Here is a 24,207-nt window from a genome sequence, read left to right as displayed (position 1 = left end):
GGAATAGAGAGATGGAAATACATTGAGCTCAAGGGTGCCATTTGGTTGAGGGGGTTGAGAGAGGCTGAGGGTTTCAGGTGAATATATTTTTTTCACTTTTAAAATTTTAATTTTGTTTTCCTTGAGTGTTTTTCTCAACTTTTCATTACACGACCTGATAAATGCCCCTTTGTCAGTCCATGTCTGCTGAAATTATGAAGGGCTGCATCTCTTTCGATTTGTTCCTTACCTTATGTGAATCTGTTGCTACACTGATCCAATCACACTGACATAGGCTTTCATCCATGTCAAAATATTGCTTTTTCTTATTTATAAATATTTAAAATTTCCGTTCGAAAAACAAATGGATAATTTGGGCAGAGGGCCAAATTTAGGCCACAAAATCAGCACATAAGAAAATTTGGTGGATATCTGGTATGCTTATTCTGCTCCATCTTTTCAAAGAATTTTACATTAAGATCAAAGCAACAGCACGAGACATAGATCAAGAAAAGCAAAATCATCTTGTTTGGCCAATGATGTTCAACTAAATGCAACATTGACGCTTGACAGTATAAGTGGGAAGTGATTTCATTATATACAAACTTAGACTTTGTTATGAGCTTTTCCCTGTCCTTAAAACTGGCATCTATTGAAACCAATCAGGTGTATTGATCTTAACCAATTATCAATATAATCGATGAAATCAACAATATAATTCTAATTTTTAAATGTTTAAGCAAGTAAAATACCAAACAATATATTCGTGAATCACAAATTCATGATCATAAACTGATAAACAGAGTAATAAATATGCCAAATTCCTCGTATGTGATAAGATGTTGGATCTAATCTGATCCAGATCCAACATGTCTACTGAATCAGATCCAACACGTCTAACCATTGTCTGAATGCATTTATCTAGGCAGCGTTATGATTGTAATTTCTGTAATTGTTTTATTCTAGACTCTAGATTAATGTGTTGCTTCACTCTAGGCTCTAGATTAATGTGTTGCTTCCCTCTAGGCTCTAGATTAATATGTTGCTTCACTCTAGGCTTTAGATTATTCTTGTAAATTGTGTAGAGGGATCACTATATAATTGGGTTGTGTGAGAATGTAAACACTCACCTCTCTTCCTCATTTTTCTTTTCCTATTCTCTCTCTTATCTTTCCTTTGCTCAATCTGGACGTGGGTTATACTTCGACACCCAAAATCTAACATGGTATCAGAGCCAGGTTTGGCTGGTTTTACCAAGGAGAATGTTTGAACAGACTTGAAATTTCCTGGTTGGTTTTCTCTTATACTCCTAAGTTCTAACATTCTTCTCTTAATCCTTCATCTACCTTGACAACACTCTTATATTTCTGTTCGTATATATCTACGTTGATAGATATATAATGGATATTCTCTCACAATCCAATATGTCCTCCAACTTCTTGCCACACCTTATTTCTGAAAAACTGAACCACTTCAACTATCTTACCTGGAAAAGGCAGATCACTCCTTTCATAAGGAGTCAGGATCTGTACGGACATCTCGATGGCTCCATTCCAATCCCACCACAGTTCATTCAACAAGAGGTTAAGAATGAGAGAGGAGAGACAATTGCCACTCAAGAAATTCGTAACCCTCAATTTATAACATGGATGAAACGAGATCAAAGTCTTGTTGCGTATATCACATCAACGCTCTCTCAAGAGGTGTTGATTTCTCTTTCTGATGACTGTACAGCAGGACAATTATGGATCAATCTTGTTGAAACCTATTCTCAAATTTCAGAGGCACGTATTTTATATTTGAAGAAAGAATTTCAGAATCTTAGCAAAGGGTCAATGTCGATTATGGAATACTTGGGACGTCTTAAAGGGATAGCTGATCAGTTGGGAGTTGCTGGATATGTTGTTTCCGACAAAGAAAAAGTCTAGCAGACCCTTAGCGGCCTTGGACCAGATTTTTATGCCTTCACTACTGCTCTTGAAGTTTTGCCTATCTTCCCCACCTTCAATGAACTTCAGGGCAAGCTGCTTCAACATGAAATGAATATGAAACAACTGATGGGAGGAACAAACCAATGTAATGCTCACAATGTTTTAGTTATGGACTATGTCACACGGATACGGCAGACTGGGTCGAGTACCGGTGTCGACACGCGGACACGGGGATCCCGACACGGCGATACGGCTGGATACGTTTTGGATCGGGTCTGGGTCAGACCCGATCCAAACCACTTGTATAACCGATTTTTTAACCCGCGTTTTGTTTTACGCACTAACATCTACCCTCGACGCTCGACCTTCGTTTACCCTCCACGGCTTCCGCAGCAGGCTGGCAGCACAGTAAGGCAATGGCGGGCGACGGCGAGCTCCGGCGATCGACGGCGACTTCCGGTGGCGTCCGGCGGCAGCCAGCAATAGACAGGTAAGTGTTTTGTCGATTATTTTCGATAATAGAAGTTAGGGTTTCAACTTTTATTTGGGGATTTTTTACATTGGGTATTAAAATCTGATTTGGGGATGTTTTGGTTTGAAGATTGGACGGTTTAGAATCATATTCTTCAATGCTATGTGCGATGTTTTCTTTTTTTTGTTTGATTTTGGGATTTGGGGATTTTGCCGTTTTGGGTGTATAACCGATTTGGGGATTTTGCCTTCGCTGTTGTTCATGATGCTAGACAATGATGAATACGTGATATCTAGATGGCATTAACATATAATGTTTTGTGATGATTGATGAACAATGTTTTGTAACTTTCTTTGAGACTTTCTTGCTTATGTCTTAGCAGTTATCACTTTTGAGATTGGTGATGAACAATGTTTTGTTTGAGACTTTCTTTATTATCATTTTTAATTTTTTTGAATATAATATTCGCCGTATCCGCGTATCCTAAAATTTTGAAAATGCCGTGTCCCCGTACCCGTACCCGTATCCATAGGATACCCGTACCCGTATCCGTGTGACATAGGTTATGGAAGTTGCTGCAGGTCATAGAAAAGGAAATGGGGCTCATCAAGGAGGTATGAATCGTTGGCATGATGAACAAACTAGCAAAGGTATTCTGCCAACACCAAGTGTTACAAGAAGATTTCAAACTAATACTACAAAAAAGGTGACGACGTGTTTCCAATGTAACAAGAAGGGTCACATCAAAGCAAATTGTTGGTTCAATCCACAAAACAGAGGCAATAAACCTGAAGCCGATGCACAACAAATACTTATGACTGCCCTCTCCAAGATGACAGTCAAACAAAATGATCAAGGCGAATGGTATTTGGATTCAGGCGCTGCTACTCATGTAACTGGAAATGCTGGTAAGTTACATGACCTTCTTCCTTATTTTGGTAAAAGTAATATAGTTACAAGTGACAGAGGTTTTCATCCTATCACACATATTGGAAATGCACAAATTTCTCTTCCAACATCACCATTTCCACTATCTTTGTCAAATGTTGCCCTTGCTCCAAATATCAAAAAGAATATTATTGCCATTTCTAAACTTGTAGATGATACAAACTCATCTGTTGAATTTACTTCTTCTTCTGTGTATGTCAAGGATCTTCTAACGAAAAAACCATTCGCTGAAGGGGAACACCAAGGAAATATGTATGTTTTCAAGGAAAATCCTTATCTCTTCCAGTCCTCTTCAAGTCCAGCTCAATTGACCTTGCTTTCCTTCCAAACCTTCACAAATTCCAAGTTCTAGCTGTCTCCAATCAAACGTCAGTAAGTCAAATTTATGGCATGGTCGTATGGGACATTGTAGTCGTGGGTTTTTGGAAAAACTTGCATAAGATAATCTCATTCCAAAATCCAGTCTATCTTTGATTTCTATGACAAAAAATGTTCTCGTTGTGAACTATGTAAGAGTCATATACTTCCTTTTCATAATATCAATAAAAGAGCTTCTAAACCTTTTGAGATTGTCTATCCTGATGTATGGGGGCCAGCTTCCATTGATTCTTTGTCTGGCTCTCATTATTATGTTTTGTTCATATATTCTTATTCTCGATATACTTGGATTCACTTCATGAAACAAAAATCAGAAGTGTTTAGTATCTTTCGAGAATTTCATGTCATGATCCAAACACAGTTTTCGTCTAAAGTTGTGCATTTCCATTGTGATGGTGGGGGAGAATATTCTTCACATGACTTTATTAACTTTTTACGAGAAAATGGGATAACTCGACTGATTTCATGTCATACACCCCACAACAAAATGGTGTAGCTGAATGAAAACATTTGTCACATCGTGGAAAGTGGTAGGAGTATGATGCATGATAGTAATACTCCTATTACTCTATGGACGGAGGCTTTTCACACTGCTGTGCATATAATAAATTGTCTGCCCATGACAGTTTTAGATTCAAAATCTCCTTACTTCACTCTTTTTGGTCGAAATCCAACCTACAATGGTTGAAGGGTTTTTGGATGTGTGTGCTATGTTCACATTGACTCGTCATTGAGAAATAAATTTCAAAGCAAAGCAGTGCAGTGCAGGTTTGTTGGCTATGCAGATGAATACAAAGGTTTCAGATGTTATGACCCTACAACCAGACGCATCAAAGTATCGAAAAATGTTGTGTTTGATGAACACAATTTTAACATTTCTACTGAGAATTCTCAAATTGTGGAATCATATGATCCTTGGGTAAGTGTTGAGTTATTTGCTGGAGGCAGTTTAGAATCGCATCCACATGATGAGATAGGATCTTCACATATCACACAAACAGAAGGAAACAAAGAACTTGTTCCAGTTATGAAAGAATGAGAAAACAATGCTTCATGTCGATTTTTCAGGACAAGTTTACACTCATCAGAAAAGAAGGAGAGATGGCAATCAGACCTCTTCCCACGTTGAAGTCTATGATCAGCCTCTTAGAAGATCGGTGCGAGTGCGACACCCCATTCATAGATGAGTAAACTATGATAATCTCTCCTTAGATTTTCAGCTCTTTATGTCTCAAGTTATAAAACGAGATGAACCTACTTCCATCCAAGTCATCGCATTGGATCAAGGCAATGAATGAAGAAATAGATGCATTGCATGAATGTGGGACATAGAAAGTTGTTCTTAGACCCAAAGAAAAGAATGTAGTAGGTTCGAAATGGATTTAGAAAATTAAATATAAACCTGATGGCAGTGTAGAAAGATACAAGGCAAGATTGGTGGCACGAGGCTTCACACAACAATATGAAAAAGATTATGATGAAACATTCAGCCCTGTGATCAAAATGGGAACAATCCGTGTGATTATATCATTGGTAGTTGAATATGGATGGAGACTACATCAAATGAACGTGAAGAATGCTTTTCTTCATGGTGATTTGAGGGAGGAAGTATATATAGAACAACCTCCAGGATATACGAAAGGAGATCCTCATGCATGGGTTTGTAAACTAAGAAAATCTATTTATGGACTCAAACAGACCTCACGCTCGTGGTTTGACAGTTTCTCCTGCAAGATTCAAGAATGTGGTTTTCGGAGATGTCCTTTAAATCACTCTTTTTTCATCTATCGAAAGGAAAACATATTTACTTTACTTCTTATATATGTTGATGATATTGTTATCACAGGTAATTCAGAGAAACACATAGAAGAAGTTAAAGTTTTGATGATGCAAAACTTCAAAATGAAAGATTTTGGTGATTTACGATTCTTTCTTGGAGTGGAGATTGATAGGCACAATGATCGCCTCAGATTGACACAACAGAAATACACGTTGGATGTACTGAAAAAGACAAGTATGTCTAATTGTAAGCCTGTTGGAACTCATAGTGTTCTAAATCAAAGACTAAGTGCTCAGGATGGAGAGTTATATGAAGATCCTATACAATATCGAAGTATTGTTGGGGTACTTCAATATCTTACATTCACTAGACCAGATATTATATATGTTGTGAATCAAGTATCTCAATTTATGCATGCACCTAGAGATACTCACATGGATGCTGTCAAAAGAATATTAAGATATCTAAAAAGGACAACAGGAGATGGCTTAGTTTATGGTAAGAATGAAAATATAACTGCTGGACATCAACTTATAACATTCACAGATGTAGATTGGGCTGGAGATCCCGATCAAAGAAAGTCCATTTCTGGTTTTTGTATTTTCATTGGACGTAATCTTGTGTCTTGGAGTTGTCGAAAGCAAAAGGTAGTTGCAAGATCCAGCACTGAAGTAGAATACAGATGCATGGCTGTTGGATAGTGGCCATTGAGCCCTATCCAGATATCTTGTAACTGCCTTGCAGTTACGAGATTAGCCCAAATCTTATGCAATGAGATAAAGTTCATATTTATCTCAACCTTTTCCTAAAAAATCTCTCACGCTAACCGATGCTGGGATTTGGGGAAAACCTAAGGGGCTGGCTATTTATACCCAGCAATGCTTAATGTTTTGATCATCTCTTAAAAAAGAGGAGGATTCGTGAGGAGCCCTTAGAAGGAAACCCCTAAAATCTGACTCGCTCTTATTGCTTTCTTCCTCTTCCTCTTGCTCCGCTGTTTTTTCTTCTAGGGATAGTCGCTTCTTCTTCACTTCAACACTGGAGCCGCTGGTGAACTTACTGCGCAGGCGACGACACGCAACTTCCGCTGTAACTCCAATTGCTCCATCAGTGGTATCAGAGCCATCTCTATCGAACACCAGTAAGTGCTTTCGACTACTATGGTGCCTATGCATGTGCAGATTATACTACTGTGAAGCATGTGTCTCGTCTGTGCAACATGCGTGTATCATGCTGTGATCTATTTACTGAAAATAAAGCATGCTAGACTAAACAGAGTTCAAGCATGAAGCATGATAGTATTGATTGGGTTTGGAATCCTCTGCTTTACATATTATGTCGTTTGTGTTCTCTGTGTTTGCGAGAGACTGAAACCATGACTGATCCCAAAGGATTTGTAAAACCTTTTAAGATCAGGACCCTCGTAGAGGATCTGTCCACACAGAACTCTACACTTGAGTAAATTTTTTTTTTTGAACTGCGTCTCCGGCAAACGGTAGCACAGGAAGCAGAGTCTGCTCTGCTCGACATACAACAGAGCCAAAATAAATAAAGGAGGAAATGAAACTTAGAATCTTTGCTCTTGTTTGAAAAACTGACCCAACAGCTTCCTGGAAACGAGCCGGGATTCTCCCGTCTATCAAAACCGGAGGAACAGTTACTTTTTTTTGTTCTTTGTTGGGCCTTAAAGTCTTTTTCTTGAGCTAGACCCATCTGCCGCTGCCGTCTCTACTGACGAGCAGCAACAGCCACCCGATGGCCTGGAAACCAGTCGTCTTCCTAATGCGAGAAGCAAAGATCTCCTCTTACTGATAGCAGAGAGGCGACTTGGGTAATGGGGAAGACGACGTCTGACGCTGTGCAGACCTCCTCCTGTCGTTCCTCTGTAGTCTGTAGGTTCACCCTTGTCTGAGCGAAAGCGGAGACTGTGGAAGCAATTTTTAAGCTTCTGGTTTGGGGAGGTTGTCTTCCTCACGGTGGCACCACAGAAGGAGCGAGGGTAGAGAAGGAGGAGTCAGCGGTTGACGGCGTCGGTGGACCGGAGGCAGGCGTCGGTGGACCGGAGGAAGCGGCACTGAGAAACCCTAGCAGAGCTCCGCAAGAGGAGAAAGGGTTCACGCGAAAGGAGAGAGAGTATCGAGCGAAAAATGAGGAAAACTCGGTTCGAAAGGGCTTTTATAGTTGAAGTTTGAAAATTACAAATACAGTCCATCATTTATGCACTATTTCCAAAAAGGGTGTTACATTTCTCGGAAATTAAAGCCGCAACATTTTTGCTAAAAAGTTTCAAAAGGAGGCTCGTGAAAGTTAAGAAATTGCTTTTGGGTACCCTCAAAATTATTAGAAATTACTAAGAGAGGGATACGGAAAATTATTTTGCAATTTCAGTAGGAAACCACGTTTTTATGAGAATTTCATGGAGACACCCTCAAGCTTGTTAGAAATTGTATAAGAAGGGTTCTGGAAATAACTCTGAAAAGAGTTGTGTATTTAATTCAAAGTCTTATTGTTCTAAATATTAGTTTAGAATGTTGTTTGAGATTGATGTACATGCTGTAAAATACTTTTTTTAAGATCTCTTGATGTGATATTTATTGTGAATTTTTTCCTTTTGTCATTATTGTCCTTTACTTGCCATGGAAATTAACTTAGAAATGACATCAAGAGTGGGAGCCTCTGAATTAGCTAAGACTGAGAAATTAAATGGGACAAATTTCCATGCATGGAAACGTAGGATTATGTTGGCCTTGACTTTGGAAAGATTCATTTATGTGATCAACCAGCCTTTTCCCACTTTAGGAGACAAACCTACAGATGAGGAAAGAAAGACATATGAGTCTTTTACCTCTGATGACCTGATGGCTAAAACCATCATGTTAGCTTTTATGGAAGATGATCAGATCAGGGTATTTGAGGATTGTCCAACGGCCAAGGAAATGTTTGATACTATTTCCTCCAAATACAACACCACTACCGCAATGCAAGTACAGTTACTGTTAGAACAATATAATTCCTATAGAATGAAAGAGTCAGACAATGTAATGGATCATGTTAATAAGATGTTGATCATGGCTAAAGATTTAGCCGTGGTGGGGAATGTCATATCTGACAACATGCAGATTAGCACAATCCTGAACAGCCTACCTCCTTCCTGGGATATGGCAGTCACTGCTTTGTGTATCCAATTTGATAATCTTACTTTAGAAAAGCTTACTTTACAGTTAGCTCTACAACAACAGCGTCTGGCCAAGAAAAGGAATGCAGAACTGATGATAGTCCAGGAAAAACCTGCTAGTAGCCATGTGCCTGTAAGGCCCAAACAATTTAAAAATTGAAACGATGGCAAGTTCAAGGGCAATTTTGCAGGTACTAAGAAATCTCAATGAACTGTAGTGAAATGCTACAGATGTGGAAAGCCTGGGCATATAAGGAAGAACTGCAGGACAAAATTTCCGAATAAGAAAGATAACAATGGTCAAGATCCCAACAACAAGAGGAAGCCGCAAGGAGACACTCTGTGTGGTGTCAGAATGTTTGTTTGCAGATGGAGATTTGATTGGTTGGTGGGTTGACTCAGGAGCTACTCATCACATTGCGAAGACAACGGAAGGCATGATTCACATGGTAGAATTGAGTCCAGGAACAAACAAGGTCTACATGGGAAACAATTCATATTGTGATGTCATGGGAATTGGGACATATCGACTAAATGTTGGGGGTACTAGTGTCATACTTACGAGGTTTTGTATGTTCCTTCCATGAGGAGGAATCTAGTGTCTGTTCTCGCACTGACTGGTAAAGGTTTTGAAGTTCGTTTTATTCCAAGAAAAGTAATAGTAAGAAAACATGGAAGGTCCATGTTCTATGGAAAATTTGTAAAAGAACATGGTATGTTCAAGCTTAATGATATGAATGAAGTTTTCAGTTCTGCTTATTTCGACTGTGCAATGAGTGTGAATGTAAACTTATGGCATGAAAGATTAAGTCATATAAGCATAAAAAGATGAAGACTCTAGCACAACAAGGTTTAATACCTGACATAAATATAAATGATTTCGCGAAATGTGAGTCATGTGTATACGGAAAGATGGCAAGGAAACCATTTCCGTCTGAAGTAATTCGGGTCACTGAACTATTGGAGATAATTCATACTGATATCTGTGGACCTTTCAGGGTCCAAACTCATAGTGGCAAGTTATACTTCATAACATTTATTGACGACTTCTCAAGATTTGGTTATATATACTTAATTAGACACAAGTCAGAAGCACTTGAGAAATTCAAGGAATACAAATCTGAAGTCGAGAGACAACTTGGGAGATATATCAAAGTTGTAAGGTCTGATCGAGGAGGAGAATATACTTCTAATGAACTCCTCGAATACTGTAAAGACCTTGGAATTAATAGGCAAAAGACAATGCCTAGAACACCACAACAAAATGGTGTGGCTGAGAGGTGTAACGGAACCCTCTTGAACATGGTGAGATCCATGTTGACAGGTACACAATTACCAAAAGTTTTTTGGAGTGAACCTGTGTTAACAGCTATGTATACAATAAATCGAGTGCCCTGCAAAGCAGTCTCAACCACTCTTTATGAGAGATGGACTGGTGTAAAACCAGATCTGAAACATCTGAGGAGATGGGGATCTGTAGCACATGTGAAAATTCTAGATCCAAAATTGGATAAACTAGATAACATATGAGTAAGAGGTATATTTATTGGATACCCAAAAGGATCCAAAGGCTACAGATTATATCATTCAACTATGGGACTTATAGAAAGCAGAGATGTAGAGTTCTTAGAAGAACTCAATAATAAAGACATTGATCCAGTTGAATATCGAAATGATATACTAGATGATCTGATTTATTCAGAGGAACAGTTTGGTAATGAACCGACTGGAGGCCAGTTAGGCAATGTACCAACTGAGCTGGAATCGTCTGAGGAACAGTCAGGTAATGAACCGACTGAAGATCAGTTAGGTAATGAACCAACTGATCCGACTACCTCGTCATCTCAGGCGTTATTAGGTCATAAAAGACCTATAGCTCCTCTTTCATATTTGAATGATTACTATGTATATCTAGCAGAGGAGCTGTGTTATTCAACAGATATTGACGAAATGTCTGACAATCTGACATATGACGAAGCCATAAACTCTCATGAATCGTCAGATTAGATGAATGCTATGGATGAAGAAATTGAATCCATAGAAAAGAATAAAGTCTAGGAATTAGTAGATCTTCCAAATGATAGAAAACCCATTGGATGCAAATGGGTACTGAGGAATAAATATAAAACTGATGGACCAGTGGAAAAATTCAAAGCCAGACTGGTGGTGAAAGGTTTTTCCCAAAAGAAAGGAATTGACTAATAAACCTATTCGCCGGTTGCAAAGTTTGCATCAATTAGAATAATTTTGGCTATCGCAGCATTTTACGACTTGGATATTTGTCAGATGGATGTAAAGACTGCTTTCCTGAATAGTGAATTGAAGGAAACTATATATATGACTCAACCACAAGGGTATGTCATCAAGGAAAAGGAAGACAAAGTGCACAAGCTGAATAAATCGTTGTACGGATTGAAACAATCGCCGAGACAGTGGTATTTTGTTTTTCACAAAGCAATTACAAAACTTGGGTTCCTTGCAAACCAATTAGACCACTGTGTATATGTCTGGAAAAGTGTGAGCCTTTTCTGTATTCTATCATTATATGTTGATGACATATTACTAACAGGAAATGATAACAACATGATATTCAAAACGAAGACATGCCTGAATAAGAGCTTCGAAATGAAGGACTTGGGTGAAACATCTTATATATTGGGAATAAAGATCACTCGAGATAGAAACTCAAGAATCCTAAGTTTAAGCCAAGAACGATATATTGATTATATCTTGAAAAAACTTCGTATGTTAGACTGCAAACCAATTGGAACTCCTATAGCTAAGGGAGCAAACTTAAGTAAAAATGATTGTCCTGGTGAAGAACAACAAAAATTAAATGTTCCATATGCACAAGCGGTTGGCAGTCTGATGTATTTAATGCTTTGTACTAGACCAGACATAAGCTTTCCCATCGGTCTGGTAAGTCGTTATCAAAGTAATCCTGGATGGCCTCATTGGCAAGCAGTCAAAAGGATTTTTCGGTACATTAAAGGAACGAAAGGACTGAAATTGTCCTATCAAATAGATGAGCTAACTTTAGTTGGCTATTCCGATGCAGATTTTGCAGGCTGCAAAGATGACAGCAAGTCTACTTCTGGATATGTATTCCTCTTTGGAGGTGGAGCGATAGCCTGGTCCTGTAAGAAACAGGGATGTGTTGCTCACCACACTCAGGAAGCAGAGTATGTAGCATGCAATGTTGCAACTACTTTTGCTGTCTGGATAAATCGGTTCTTGAAAGACTTGAAATTAGATCTTGCTCATGAACCGGTTCAATTGTACTGTGATAATCAGGCAGCGATATCTCTTATGAAGAATGAAGCTGTTAGCTCAAAGAGTAAACATATAATGGTGAAATACCATTATGTTCATGAAATGATCGAGAAAAATGAAATCTTAGTTGAATATTTGCCTACCAATGATATGGTGGTTGATCTCTTAACTAAGGGGATATCTGAAGACTTGTTTTCAAAACATATAGGCTAAGATATATTTGAAAGGTTGCGAAGGAAAAACCATTGAATGGAAAACCTCACTGTAAACCTTGGATAAAATTTAGGTTACGATGGATAAACCAATTATGGAAAACCACGTAACTAGTTAAAAGAAGAAAACCCACATATAGTGGAAGCAAACTGGCGGTCTCATGGTCAAGTGGGAGATGTTGGATAGTGGCCATTGAGCCCTATCCGGATATCTTGTAACTGCCTTGCAGTTACGAGATTAGCCCAAATCTTCTGCAATGAGATAAAGTTCATATTTATCTCAACCTTTTCCTAAAAAATCTCTCACGCTAACCGCTGCTGGGATTTGGGGAAAACCTAAGGGGCTGGCTATTTATACCCAACAATGCTTAATGTTTTGATCATCTCTTAAAAAAGAAGAGGATTCGTGAGGAGCTCCTTAGAAGGAAACCCCTAAAATCTGACTTGCTCTTCTTGCTTTCTTCCTCCTCCTCTTGCTCTGTTGTTTTTTCTTTCAGGGATAGTCGCTTCTTCTTCACTTCAACACTGGAGCCGCTGGTGAACTTACTGTGTAGGCGACGACACGCAACTTCCGTTGTAACTCCAATTGCTCCATCAATGGCTGCAGGTGCTGCTGAAGTCACATGGGTTAGACATTTGCTAGAAGACATTGGAGAAAAGATTAAAACGTCAATGTTAATGTGCGATAATCAAAGCGCTATTAACATTGTTTTTAATCCCATACAACATGGTCGAACAAAGCATATTGAGATTGATCAACACTTTATTAGACAAAAGGTAGAAGACAAGGAGATTCAACCTATTTATGTTCATACAGATGAACAAGTTGTAAACTTATTTACAAAAGGACTAACGAAGCAACGATTCTGGTTTCTAAAAGGCAAGTTGTACATGGTGCAAAACCATATACAACTTGAGGGAGGATGATAAGATGTTGGATCTAATCTGATTCAGATCCAACATGTCTACTGAATCAGATCCAACACGTCTAACCATGTCTGAGCGCATTTATCTAGGCAGGGTTATGATTGTAATTTCTGTAATTGTTTTATTCTAGACTCTAGATTAATGTGTTGCTTCACTCTAGGCTCTAGATTAATGTGATTGTTTCATTCTAGATTCTTGTAAATTGTGTAGAGGGTTCACTATATAAATGGGTTGTGCGAGAATGTAAACACTCACATCCCTTCCTCATTTTTCTTTTCCTATTCTCTCTCTTATCTTTCCTTTGCTCAATCTGGACGTGGGTTATACTTCGACACCCAAAATCTAACAGTATGAATCATTGGCAAATTCATTGTATAAATCATTAGCAAATTGTGAGAACGATCTAGCAATCTTACAAAGGAGGGTCGACAATTATGAGTCGTTTACACACTTGGACTTCTCCAAGTCTACCTTTACCATTACCAACCATTGTATTTTACAAGCCTGCAAAGTGGTTGAAAAGGTTCTGATTCAGATGTAACAGTTCCTTGTTTACTGCCACTAGAGCTTCTGGAAAATGTGCTCATAATTGCCTTACCATTACCAGCCATTGTATTTTACAAAACATCCCAGAACTACACAGCTAGCCAGCTACAATTTAGTCGACAAACACACAGCCATAGTCCACAATATACCTCCACAGTCTGCAAACTCAACTACAGTTAGTCCACAACACTCAGCTGCAGTCCTTAAACAGACAGCCATAATCCACAAACTTTCTGATGTAAGCCTCTTACAACAACAAAAATGCAACTTATAAATCTCAGCCACAGTTCACGAACAAATTGTAGGAAATAAAAGAGTGGGAAAGTGCTAAGAGAGGTAAAGCCATAAACACAGAGAAATTGATGACCTCCTGCTGACAACTCAGTGGAATCTGCAAAGTTGAATATGTGTGTGTGTGTGTATATATAGAGAGAGAGAGTGTGTGAGGAAGAAATCGAACCTAGAATGCTGGAAATTTTAGAAATTAATACTACTCTAAGCTGGACTTTAGATGCTTCCTGAACAGAGAAAAATGGAGGAAATGATGGGAAAGGATTAGAGGCCTACCAATTGGCCCACTTTGATCCAAGTAATGTAAGCCTATTTAATTTAAACCTAGGAAACCGAGTCCATTTTTGGATGGCTCTAGCCATGGCTGGATTGACCACACACCCACATGGCATTGACTGTGTCTATGGTGAATCCAGACCCACACCCATGTCCGATCATGTCAACATGGGTGCATTGCCGCCTTAGCTGAGCTCATATTGCATATGTCATCAGCTAACCTTGGAAGATGGACTGCCATGAAAGAAACTAGGAACCATGTAGAAATTATTATTATTATGAAAAGTTTATTATAGTGTTATCCAGGAAGTGAGTAGGGCTTGAAATACTTGTGTTCTTTTTAAAGATACGTGGATTCTCTCTGCTCGTGACACAAGTTAGAATCCCGCATTTTTAAAGTCATGATGGTCATGGAGTTGGTGTATTTTGCTGAACAAAGTCCATGGCTTTTCCTATCCATGCTGTCGTACCTTTTTTCTTCGAGCCATTCTAGTTTGATACCATGAAAATACGCAGCAGAATGGCTTTGGTAAATGCCTACCCTTGCTAATGTCTTGCTCTTGTATCATAGATATGCTCACTTTCACCCATGGAGTTTCATAACCTTTTGCTGTCTGCACAATTTGCTGATGTGTGAAATATGCTCTTCTCTGGATGCATGTTTTTAATGAGTACGCTGCTCTCTTGGCAGTGTATGGTTCAGCCAAAATTTTGTCATTTCAGGAGTATTAGATAACTTGCCATCTCGAGTATCTTAATACCGCCTTATGTCAACCTTGGAGCAGACAACTGCGGAGCCATCTCAGAAGTTCAATGCCATCACATGGCTGTGGGATTTTGTCCAGGGAGGTCTTAGGACTTCATAAATCCATGGCAACTTGTATTCTTGCTGAGTGTAGGTTGACATTTTAAGATATTAAAATGTAGAGCAGGAATCTGGAATTTTTGTACTGATTGCATAATGTATCACGAAGCATTTTGGTCTTGACTGGGATAGGTTATTCCATTTATTGCTGAATAAGAAATAATTTTGGTGCTTATCTGTAATTGAATATTTGTTTTCTCTAAGCATATTAGAATTTGATCATATGCCAAAGAGTTTACATCCTTCTGTATCACATAGCTGGTATTAAAATGTGTGGGCTTTAAGAAAGGAGGACCAAAATCCACACACAGAGGCTCGAATACCAGGAGGGGGTTTAAATGATAACAGGAAGTGGAAAACAAAAGCCAAATAGGTGCTTATGAGCCAAAGGGCTCTGGGAGTTGTTCAAATCGATGGTCAAAGATTGAACTCTGATCGTCGATGCTATGCAGCCATTCTGTATTCTTCAAGTCTTCTTTTAGCAAGAATGAATCATAACGAGTGCTGATGGAGAGGTCTGTTTCTTTCATCTTCTCAGCTTCTTTCAGCTTCACAGCTAGTCGCTCCGCAATTAAGTCAACAATGTGGCTCCTATCCTTCCCATTCTCATAGTCTGAAAGGTTTCCGGCATTACCATTTTCCAAAATCTTAGTATTGCTGGTTCTGTTGGGTGGTTGATTATCTGGCAAGTTCGATGATCGGATCTTTGGTGTGGTTGACCGGATACTCTGAGGGAAAATGGCACTGCCTGACAGCGAACGCATGTTCCCTGTGCTATGTCTGATATCCTGTATGTACATCAGCGAAGAAAATTAAGAATCAGAGATCAATGAGAGTAACTGCAAAATAGCTTAAAAAAGTGTCTTCACAAAAGCAATTGATGGATTACCATATGCCTGATAGCCATGTCCATTGATTTCTTTGATATCGTCCTTCCGAATCCACCATTATCAACTGTCGAGGATGGTGGCCTTGATACAGGTACCCGCATGCCTGTGTTCTCCATATGGCCAGTACCATGCCCATTTGCAAGCACACGCTCCTTGGAGACAGGATGATCTCTTCCTCTTACAGGAGATGGCTTCCTTACTGTTCCTCCTCCATTACTAGTATGTTCAGTGCTGTGAATAGAATCTGAGCTCCCAGGCCGGCTTCTGGTGGCAGAGTTTGGCCTCTCTGGTGCTGTGGTTCTCAGGTTTAGTGGCACTTCTTTAGAAAAGTCATGAACAGCTAAAGGTTGCCTGCTGTGTGGCCGAGGGCTTGGAGACCTAGCACGGGATGCAAGAGCAGGGCTGCGGGTGGTTGTAGCCATGGATGGAGATCTTACAATAGGGGATGAGACGGGGACAGGAGTTTCTGTAGATAGGCGTCGAGTAGGAGTGGAGGGCCGGGAAGCAGTCCGTGTAGGAGTTGAGGGCCGGGAAGCAGTTCGTGTAACCGGAGGTGTCACCGTGGGCTTTACTGGAGATGGTTTTACTGTTGATGGAATTTGCGGCCTAGAGGTGGGTGTGGAGGGTCTTGAAGAGACTGCCGGTGGTTTAGTTCTGGATGGAGTTGATGGTCTCGATTGAGACGAAGGAGCTACTGTTCGGCGAGTAGGAGTTGATGGTCTGGAATTGACTGACATGGAGCTGGTATTGAGGACTGATTTGGAGGCTTGAGAACTAGACAAGAAGGATGATGGGGTTGTAGGACGTGAGGTGGATCTGCTTCTTGTGGGTTTCACTTGGGTAGTCGTCTCTGACTGACTACCTGGGATCTGGCCAAAAACAAAAACGAAAAGCAGCCCAAATAAAATTAGAAATGTACGTTTGGAAGTCAAGGATCTCAAATCTCTGTTATTTTTGCAAGTTTCTGCTGAGCTTAACGATGAGAGTATGCTCCTGTGGGACCTTCGACTGACGAGTCTTCCTATATAACGGCAATTTACGTTACTTTGGTAGCTTAAGAAACAAATGAATTCAATCTGAAAAAGGAAAAAGAACAGATTGAGAAGCAAACTCTCGCTCAATGCACATCTTCCAGAAAAGGGAAAAAAAGGCTTGGGGGTTCTCTGAGCCATATATTGTCTTTCTAGTTTCCACTAAATAGTTTGGTAATACCAGTGCAACGCAACATAAGCCTGTGTATTGTGTGTGTGTGTGTGTGTGAGAGAGAGAGAGAGAGAGAGAAATAGTTGGTCAAAAAATCTTTATGAGCAGATGGTGACAGGATTCCCCACTGGCGGTGGTTCTTGCACATGGCTGACACATCGTCAATTTTGGTAACGTGAGAAAGACTCTCTCTTTCTCTTTCTTAAACAGGGGCCATGGATGACAGCTATTCGAACTCTCAAACAATATGTGCGTGTGAGCGCGTGCGTTAGAAAGAGACCAGGAGCGAGATTTGGCATTAATGAATGTGGAAGCGTCAAGAAGGGAACCTGCTTCTTTTTCTTTTAATATATATTGTATATCTAATCCCGTAGAACGCATGATCTGTATTGTAAAAGCTGGATTTCCAATGATGTGATTATGATAGGTTGATATATCTTTTGAGGGGTCAAAAGAATTAATGGCTTGAAAAAAGCGTCATAATTTCGTAACCTAAAAATTGAGCAAGGGGTTCTGCCCTTGTTTTAGAAATCTCTTTCCAATCATATTAAGTTGATAGAAATCTGATTTCTTATATATTTAGATGGGCTTCTATTTTCAGATAGTAGGATTAATCCTCTCGCTCAGTCGAAAATCTGACCCACTTGCATCATTAGTGTGTGGAATGTGAACATCACCCAAAGGGTAATATTCTCCTGTAAATGTCGTTCATGTATCTGCTTGATGCCACCAACTTGTGAAGAAGTAAAAGAATAGGGAGACAAACTATCACATGGATGGCAGAGGTGTGCAGCTTTGATGTGCTTTATCACCAATCCATGGACCATACCCGAGGCCTGACGAAACCAACCACCAAACACGTTGAGAAGGGGACCCATCTCCCCTCCCCATGAACAGTCCTGTCCCCACAAGGCATGAAGAATGAAAGATCTGTATCATGGGCACACCAGATGGGGCACCATGGCCCCTGCAGTCATGCATCATGAAAGATACATGCCACATGAATACCATGCTTATGTATCATGTTTATTGAGCCCATGATGTGGATGGCACACCCTTTAGTTGGACTTTTGTTTCTGTGCATGTTCACCATCACTTTCTTCTGTGGGGCTTGCTGCTTTCTTTCATTCATGGATACCTTGTTGGTACCCTCACCAAAACCCTTGGCTGGTGGCTTCCATGGTTGTTGAATAAAAGTGACGAATTATTTTTATATATTTGGCAGGAGAGGGGCCGGATAACATACCCTTGAAGACCTTGTCGCAGATCCGAACCTAGTTGCCGGTGCCCGTATTGGTGCCGGTGCCGGTGCCAGTACCAGTAAAGATGGCTTGCTCTCACCTGATGGAGTTCCTGGTGGTGTGAGGAGCCTGATTGCAGCATATGTAGACTTAGAACAGTTGGCCATGTGAAAGAGAGTGGAACTCATGCTGATTGCATTGCATCATTAATCCATTCAGTCATTCACGCATACATTGTGCACACTAATGCCATGAATCCATAATATATGAGATTTGGCATACACTGTACTATTTTAAAATGACATAAGCAACATCTGTACAACAAGATATGTTCACTGTAGATCCTTTGGAAGATGACAAATGCTAATAATTTGATCAGGTACATCTTTCAGAAGATGACAACTGTGAATAATCTGAGTTGGGAAGATGAATGTGACTTTGAAAAGAATTAAACTAAGATCAAGACACCAACTTTTGGGTGCCGTAGTGACATTAAAATTGTGATTTTATTGCACATAAACATGTCCCTATCTAGTAAATACAACATCTTCTTTGTATAAGAACATTGAAATCGACAAAGCAGGAGGTACAGCGTTATTTGTGTAGTGAATTAATATGTTTCCACAACTATTGTAGTACAGTATGAAGTCACTTGGTGATGTAGGAGGCACACCTACCATGTAGATAAACTGTGGAAAAAAAAAGAAGCATAGTAGATATCTTGGATTTACTACGATGCATGGGGACAATTTTGGAGGGCCAAGTTAGGCCTCACTGTATATATTTTTAGAATATAAAACAAAAAACTTATCGACAATCTCAATTATATTAAGGTTAAGCTTGAATAGTTTCCAGAAAAAATAAAATACTGCGCAATCTTGGAGCCGTGTGTGTTTTTAAATGTTGGTGGTACGTTAATTTTCTTAAAACGGACCATGTACCTAAGAAAAGAAGAAAAAAACAGGAGTTAATGCATGCTGGCTTCTTTGGATACTGAAATTGAAACTGCACGCAAAGTTACAGGACAGCCGGATGCCGGATGCTGTCGGATAACTAAAAATTCAAAAACTGTCATTAGAAAAAAAGGACATTATAGGAACATTAGTGAACGTTTATGGTACAATAATGGTTTGTGGAACTTGTAGCAACATTTTATGGGGCTTGACAGATTTTGAATTTTTAACCCAGGCAGCATCTGACATAGGGTAGATTTGAATCCTCCTATCATGTAAAATGACTATGAGAAGTTCAATCAACTTAACTGATGATTCACAACTTGGCAAATGCAAACTGAGTGACTTTTCCTAATCAAAGTATGATTATGTCATCTGCTTTTATTAAAGTAACTTCGTCTAACATCTTGTGAACCATGATGGCTCATAAATTAGTTCACATATTCATCATATTTACTTAAACTTACATAAACGACCAAGAAAATTTATGTGAGCTGTTGTCACCACGATGTTCAAAGCTTCTGTAGGCTATCAATGAATAGTGCTTGAACTAACCTATCACAGCCTTGTTTAACCCTGTTTCAGGTTCAAGTGTGAGCTCGCTCAAGGCTTGACTTGGCTTGAGCCATGACTTGCCTCGGGCCAGCACAAGTTACGGGACATGTAACCAAGGAGGCTCAATTCAGAAGTACCACCTCTTGAATCAATCACGATACCTTGCCATTAGAGCTTCATATTTATTGGGGCATCTATATGTAAATGAGAAAATTACCAAAAAAAAAATTAATATGAAAGAAAATACTTTTTGTGGGTCTGTGAGGGCAATTGCCCACACCACGACCACACTTGCCTCCGCCTTGCTATGAGCTCACTTTATGAACCCGTAGGGCTGCTCTAAATGAGCAAAGGTCGTCGCCATGTAGGGTTATGTACATCCGAACCAAGTTGTGGCCACTAGAGTCTGGATCCGGAACAAGATCCAAATCTATGGATATGTAAGTCGACCCACTAAGTGCACTACCAGTTAAAGAAGGGCATGATGGACCCATGTGTTGCCCATCTGGATTTGAACTGTTTGCAACCCTGCACATGAGTGGCATGGCCTTTTGTAGCATTCTTTACTCCTTTTAGCAGTTGGTTTTAATAATCAGAAGCTGGATCCCTGTTTTTCCATTGGATGCATCTGCATTCTTTACTGAATGGCACACATGGCCCTAATTAATTACGTGAAGACTTGGCGGATGCTATTAGGGAAGCAAGCTTCATGTTCTTATTCTGATCTAAATTGGCTGCCATACCAGGATGGTCAAAGAGTTGAGTTGACTAGATCTAGAGCATTACGGAATCCCCATATTGAAGATCTGGACCGTCTAATCTTAATATATGATCGGACAGTCCACTTTTGATGTCTCCAGATGTTCCCTAAGCCTAGACTCATCGTTCAGTTTTCTTTTATATATATATATATATGAGAGAGAGAGAGACATATATATATGAGAGAGAGAGAGGCCGTTCTAAAACTTAAACACCGTAATGTTTAGTGCCACCACCATGATTCATTTCACTGGACCAGATTGGACGGCTTACCAGTTGCCACATCAGAATGGCTTTATATCTCCGAACGAAAAAATTCGTGACGCAGTAACATGTGAGTCTCTGCAGTAGTGTGTGTGTGTATATATATCTACACACACTACTGCAGAGACTCACATGTTACTGAGAGAGAGAGAAACAAGCACAACATAATTGTTAACTGATGCAGTCTAATTTGGATGTTATCTAAATTGTATAGTAGTAGTAGTAGTAGTAGTATATATATATATATATATATATATATATATACACAGAGACTCACATGTTACTCTGTGTGTGTGTGTGTGAGAGAGAGAGAGAGAGAAACAAGCAACACAATTGTCACTGATGCAGTCTAATTTCGTTGTTATCTAAATAGTTCTGAGTAAATATATTGCATAAGTTCAAGTATCTAGTTATCACAAATTTATATCGACTTTCCGAGCAAATTAAGTCTTTGAAGATGAAACATTTCCAGCCATTGACTTGGATTCCACAGAATTTTCATACATGTCTGTATTTGGCGCTGAATTACGGATCTTCATCTTAGCGCCATAAATCACAGCTATCTTCTGTCTATAACAAATCTTTTTGAGAAGAAAAGGCTCTAATCTTTTGCCAAGAAATTGAAGGAAGACAAACTCAACCAATTTCTGAGGAGAGTTTGGGTGCAGAAATTTAATAACTGCTTTAAACGTGTGGCGGCTATGAACTCGAGATTCCTGAAAGTGTTCAATCAGCTCATTGCTCAGCTAAGCCTGCTCGTGATGAGATGACATCTAACACATTGCCTTTCTCCCATTTGCGGAAGAGAAAAGAAGAAAGCGACTAGCTGATTTGCGTCCAGTGCCCATTGGCTCTGGACCTGAGGAGTCAGGCCTGTTTCTGTTCTCTTCTTTCTTTGATATATATATTTATATGCTTTGAATATTTTTCTGACAAGCAGCATGTTCCTGAATGCTGCCTAAATATCAAGGCCACGATTGCCTGTGGAAATCATTATTGTAATAATCTCAAAAAAGTTTCACTGAGGAAACAATTTCTCAAAGTAAAAAATCCATCCCCAGACCACAAATTGATTCTAAACTAAGTTTTACATGGTGGGTCTGCTAAATAATCCTAAAATTTTCATTTCTCTTCTTTTTCGTTGCCAAAAATGAAAACAATGACACTGAATCTGAAAGCCGAACAAGTAAAAATGGGATCGATTTGTTTCTCATTGTTGTGATTTATGCAACCGTCAGCCAAACAGGGTAATTATCAGAAATGGCAAATGCTCAGTATCAGAAATTATCCTAAAGAATAAAAAATCCATTGAAACTGTTGGAACTTCGATCAAGATTTAACGTAGCAATTGAGGGACAGATACCCACAAGAAAAATTGCAATTCGACGGTTTATTTTATCGATCTCACGGAGAAACCGCATCTAGAATTGGAGTGCAGACGCAAGCACTGGCTTCTGCCTAACACACCAGCAGTCGCCGTTCCGGCAGCTTAACGTTCCGGGCGTTGCCCGGTTTCTAGGTTCAACACCCAAATTGAAATGCAAACTGAACACAGCAAGAATTCTCGTTTGCAGTAGAGGAATGGAACAGGAAACTTACCAGTCATAGTCATGCTTCCCTCCATCTGATGTCAATAGATCGTCCATCCCTGCAGATACGATCTTAGGTTTGGAGGCCACCGGCCCTCCTATTGAGACTCTCTCCAATCTTGCAGAAACTGCGAAAAGTGGTGGAAAGCAGATCAGAGCCACCACAAAATCAACTGAAAGGGTCAATTCGGTAGCAACAAGCACAACAACCACTTGTGAGAGAAGGGAAAAGGTGAATGCAAGTTGGTTGATGATAAAATCCAATGACTATGAATGCATCCTGACAAAACAAATCGGTTGGTAATAGATTGGCGCGACTATATAATTGACTTAAAATTCCACCTCAGATCTACTCACGGAAATCATGCTTTTCAACATCCACCCACTAAATGCAACCAAGAGAAACACCAACATGAAGAAAATCAATCAATGTGAAGATTACAACCACAAAAAAATGGGAAAAGGAAAAGAAAGGATTTAGAAGGACACCAAGACAAGAAAACCAATCAATCTGAAGATGACAGCCATAAACAGAAAAGAGTTACAAGAACGCCGTGCAGAAACAAGCCAACCTGAACATTACAACGAGGAAAAAGGGACTGCAGAAAGACCAACGGGAAGAAACTCGGTCCATCAATTGACAGAAAAGAGGCAGCAACGGCGACCAATTACACCAACCAACATACTGAAAGGAAAAAGAAGGAAGAAGGCTCACTTGCTGAATGCTGCAACTCATCCAATGAAGTAGTGAGGAGATTACGCCGATTGTCCCTGGACAATCCGGCGAGGCTCTGACCTCTCCTGTGCGGAAACATATTTTGAGGCTGCCAACAACCACCACCAACTAAAGAAGAAACTTATGAATACAGTGCCTTCAATGTAAGGAAAGCCACATGAAGTTGTTCCAACTCTGAGGCAATATGAGATCAGAATGGAACTAAAATATTCAAAAAGAAAAAAGTAACTCCTAGATCTGGAGACAAAAGTATTTAATAGAGAGAGGGGAGGGAGGAAAGAGAGAGTGTGTGAGAGAGAGAGAGGGGGTGTAGGTGTTAAAGGAGTAGATAGACGGTTTGGATTATACTGTCTCTTTGCGCCATGTGGGTCTGAATTCTTCAAAATGTGTGGAACTTTATTGCAGTAATATGAGAAACGACTCCTTGTTAGTGCTCTTGACGGGGAAAAAGAAAACGAACATGGTGGAGAAGTCTAATGTTGAGGGAAAGATGGAAATCTATACCTGGTTTTATCCCTTTGTTGATTGAAAGGGCCTAGATGCAGACATGCTCCTAATTGCAGACCAAAGCATGGGTGTACCCTTTTCTTAAAAGATTTTCCCAATATCTATTTATCTTTATTGTAATAATGAAACCGGCCCTTGATTCATCTTGAAATTTCTTTGCTTCCTCTTTTTTGGGTCGGCTTCTGTTTTGAAAGGAAAATTTACAGTTCTGAAAGGAAAATTACTGTTGTAAACAAGGGAGGATGAAACTTGAGGCCTATCTGCACAACTTCAGTGCAAATAAATTGTGGGGTCCTCATGAAATTGCAGCAGCATGGGCCAAGAATTTACCATAGAAAGAAAAGTATTTGGTCCAGTTGATGAAGAGGAGATCTGGAGCTGTCAGTTGAATGAAAACAGAGATAAGGTTAGGATGAAAAGGTACGCAGTTTCCATTCAGCATAGCGACCGCAGGGGA

General features: G+C 39.6%; 2 protein-coding genes across 9 annotated transcripts in view; one reads left to right on the top strand and one right to left on the bottom strand.

Moving 5' to 3' along the window:
* Positions 1-20,324, top strand: part of LOC116255070 (ABC transporter I family member 6, chloroplastic) — a 26,304-nt gene extending 5,980 nt beyond the window's left edge. The window contains exon 7 of one of the 6 annotated variants that reach the window (XM_031630813.2): positions 19,926-20,324. The gene's annotated coding sequence lies outside the window, so the exon portion shown is untranslated. Of the gene's footprint in view, positions 1-14,759; positions 15,236-18,371; positions 18,511-19,925 lie in introns of those variants that run through there. The other 5 variants (XM_031630811.2, XM_031630812.2, XM_031630810.2 and 2 more) reach the window with 5 other exon arrangements.
* On the bottom strand, positions 15,209-24,207 carry LOC116255069 (uncharacterized). 3 transcript variants are annotated; one of them, XM_031630805.2, is made up of 6 exons: positions 24,081-24,207; positions 23,223-23,351; positions 22,518-22,635; positions 18,393-18,516; positions 15,943-16,812; positions 15,209-15,841 (listed from the first exon to the last, which is right to left on the bottom strand). In XM_031630805.2, exons 1-6 carry the CDS (start codon positions 24,190-24,192, stop codon positions 15,431-15,433), a joined length of 1,764 nt encoding a protein of 587 aa, XP_031486665.1. In that variant the 5' UTR covers positions 24,193-24,207; the 3' UTR covers positions 15,209-15,430. The 3 variants fall into 3 exon arrangements, with proteins under 3 accessions (XP_031486665.1, XP_031486666.1, XP_031486667.1); XM_031630806.2 differs by lacking the exon at positions 24,081-24,207 and adding an exon at positions 23,592-23,622; XM_031630807.2 differs by lacking the exons at positions 23,223-23,351; positions 24,081-24,207 and adding an exon at positions 23,080-23,213.

This window comes from Nymphaea colorata, chromosome 5, assembly GCF_008831285.2.
Source record: "Nymphaea colorata isolate Beijing-Zhang1983 chromosome 5, ASM883128v2, whole genome shotgun sequence".
In the NCBI taxonomy this organism is placed as follows: domain Eukaryota; kingdom Viridiplantae; phylum Streptophyta; class Magnoliopsida; order Nymphaeales; family Nymphaeaceae; genus Nymphaea; species Nymphaea colorata.
Note: the sequence above shows the minus strand (reverse complement) of the source record. Positions and strands in the feature narration are given on the sequence as shown.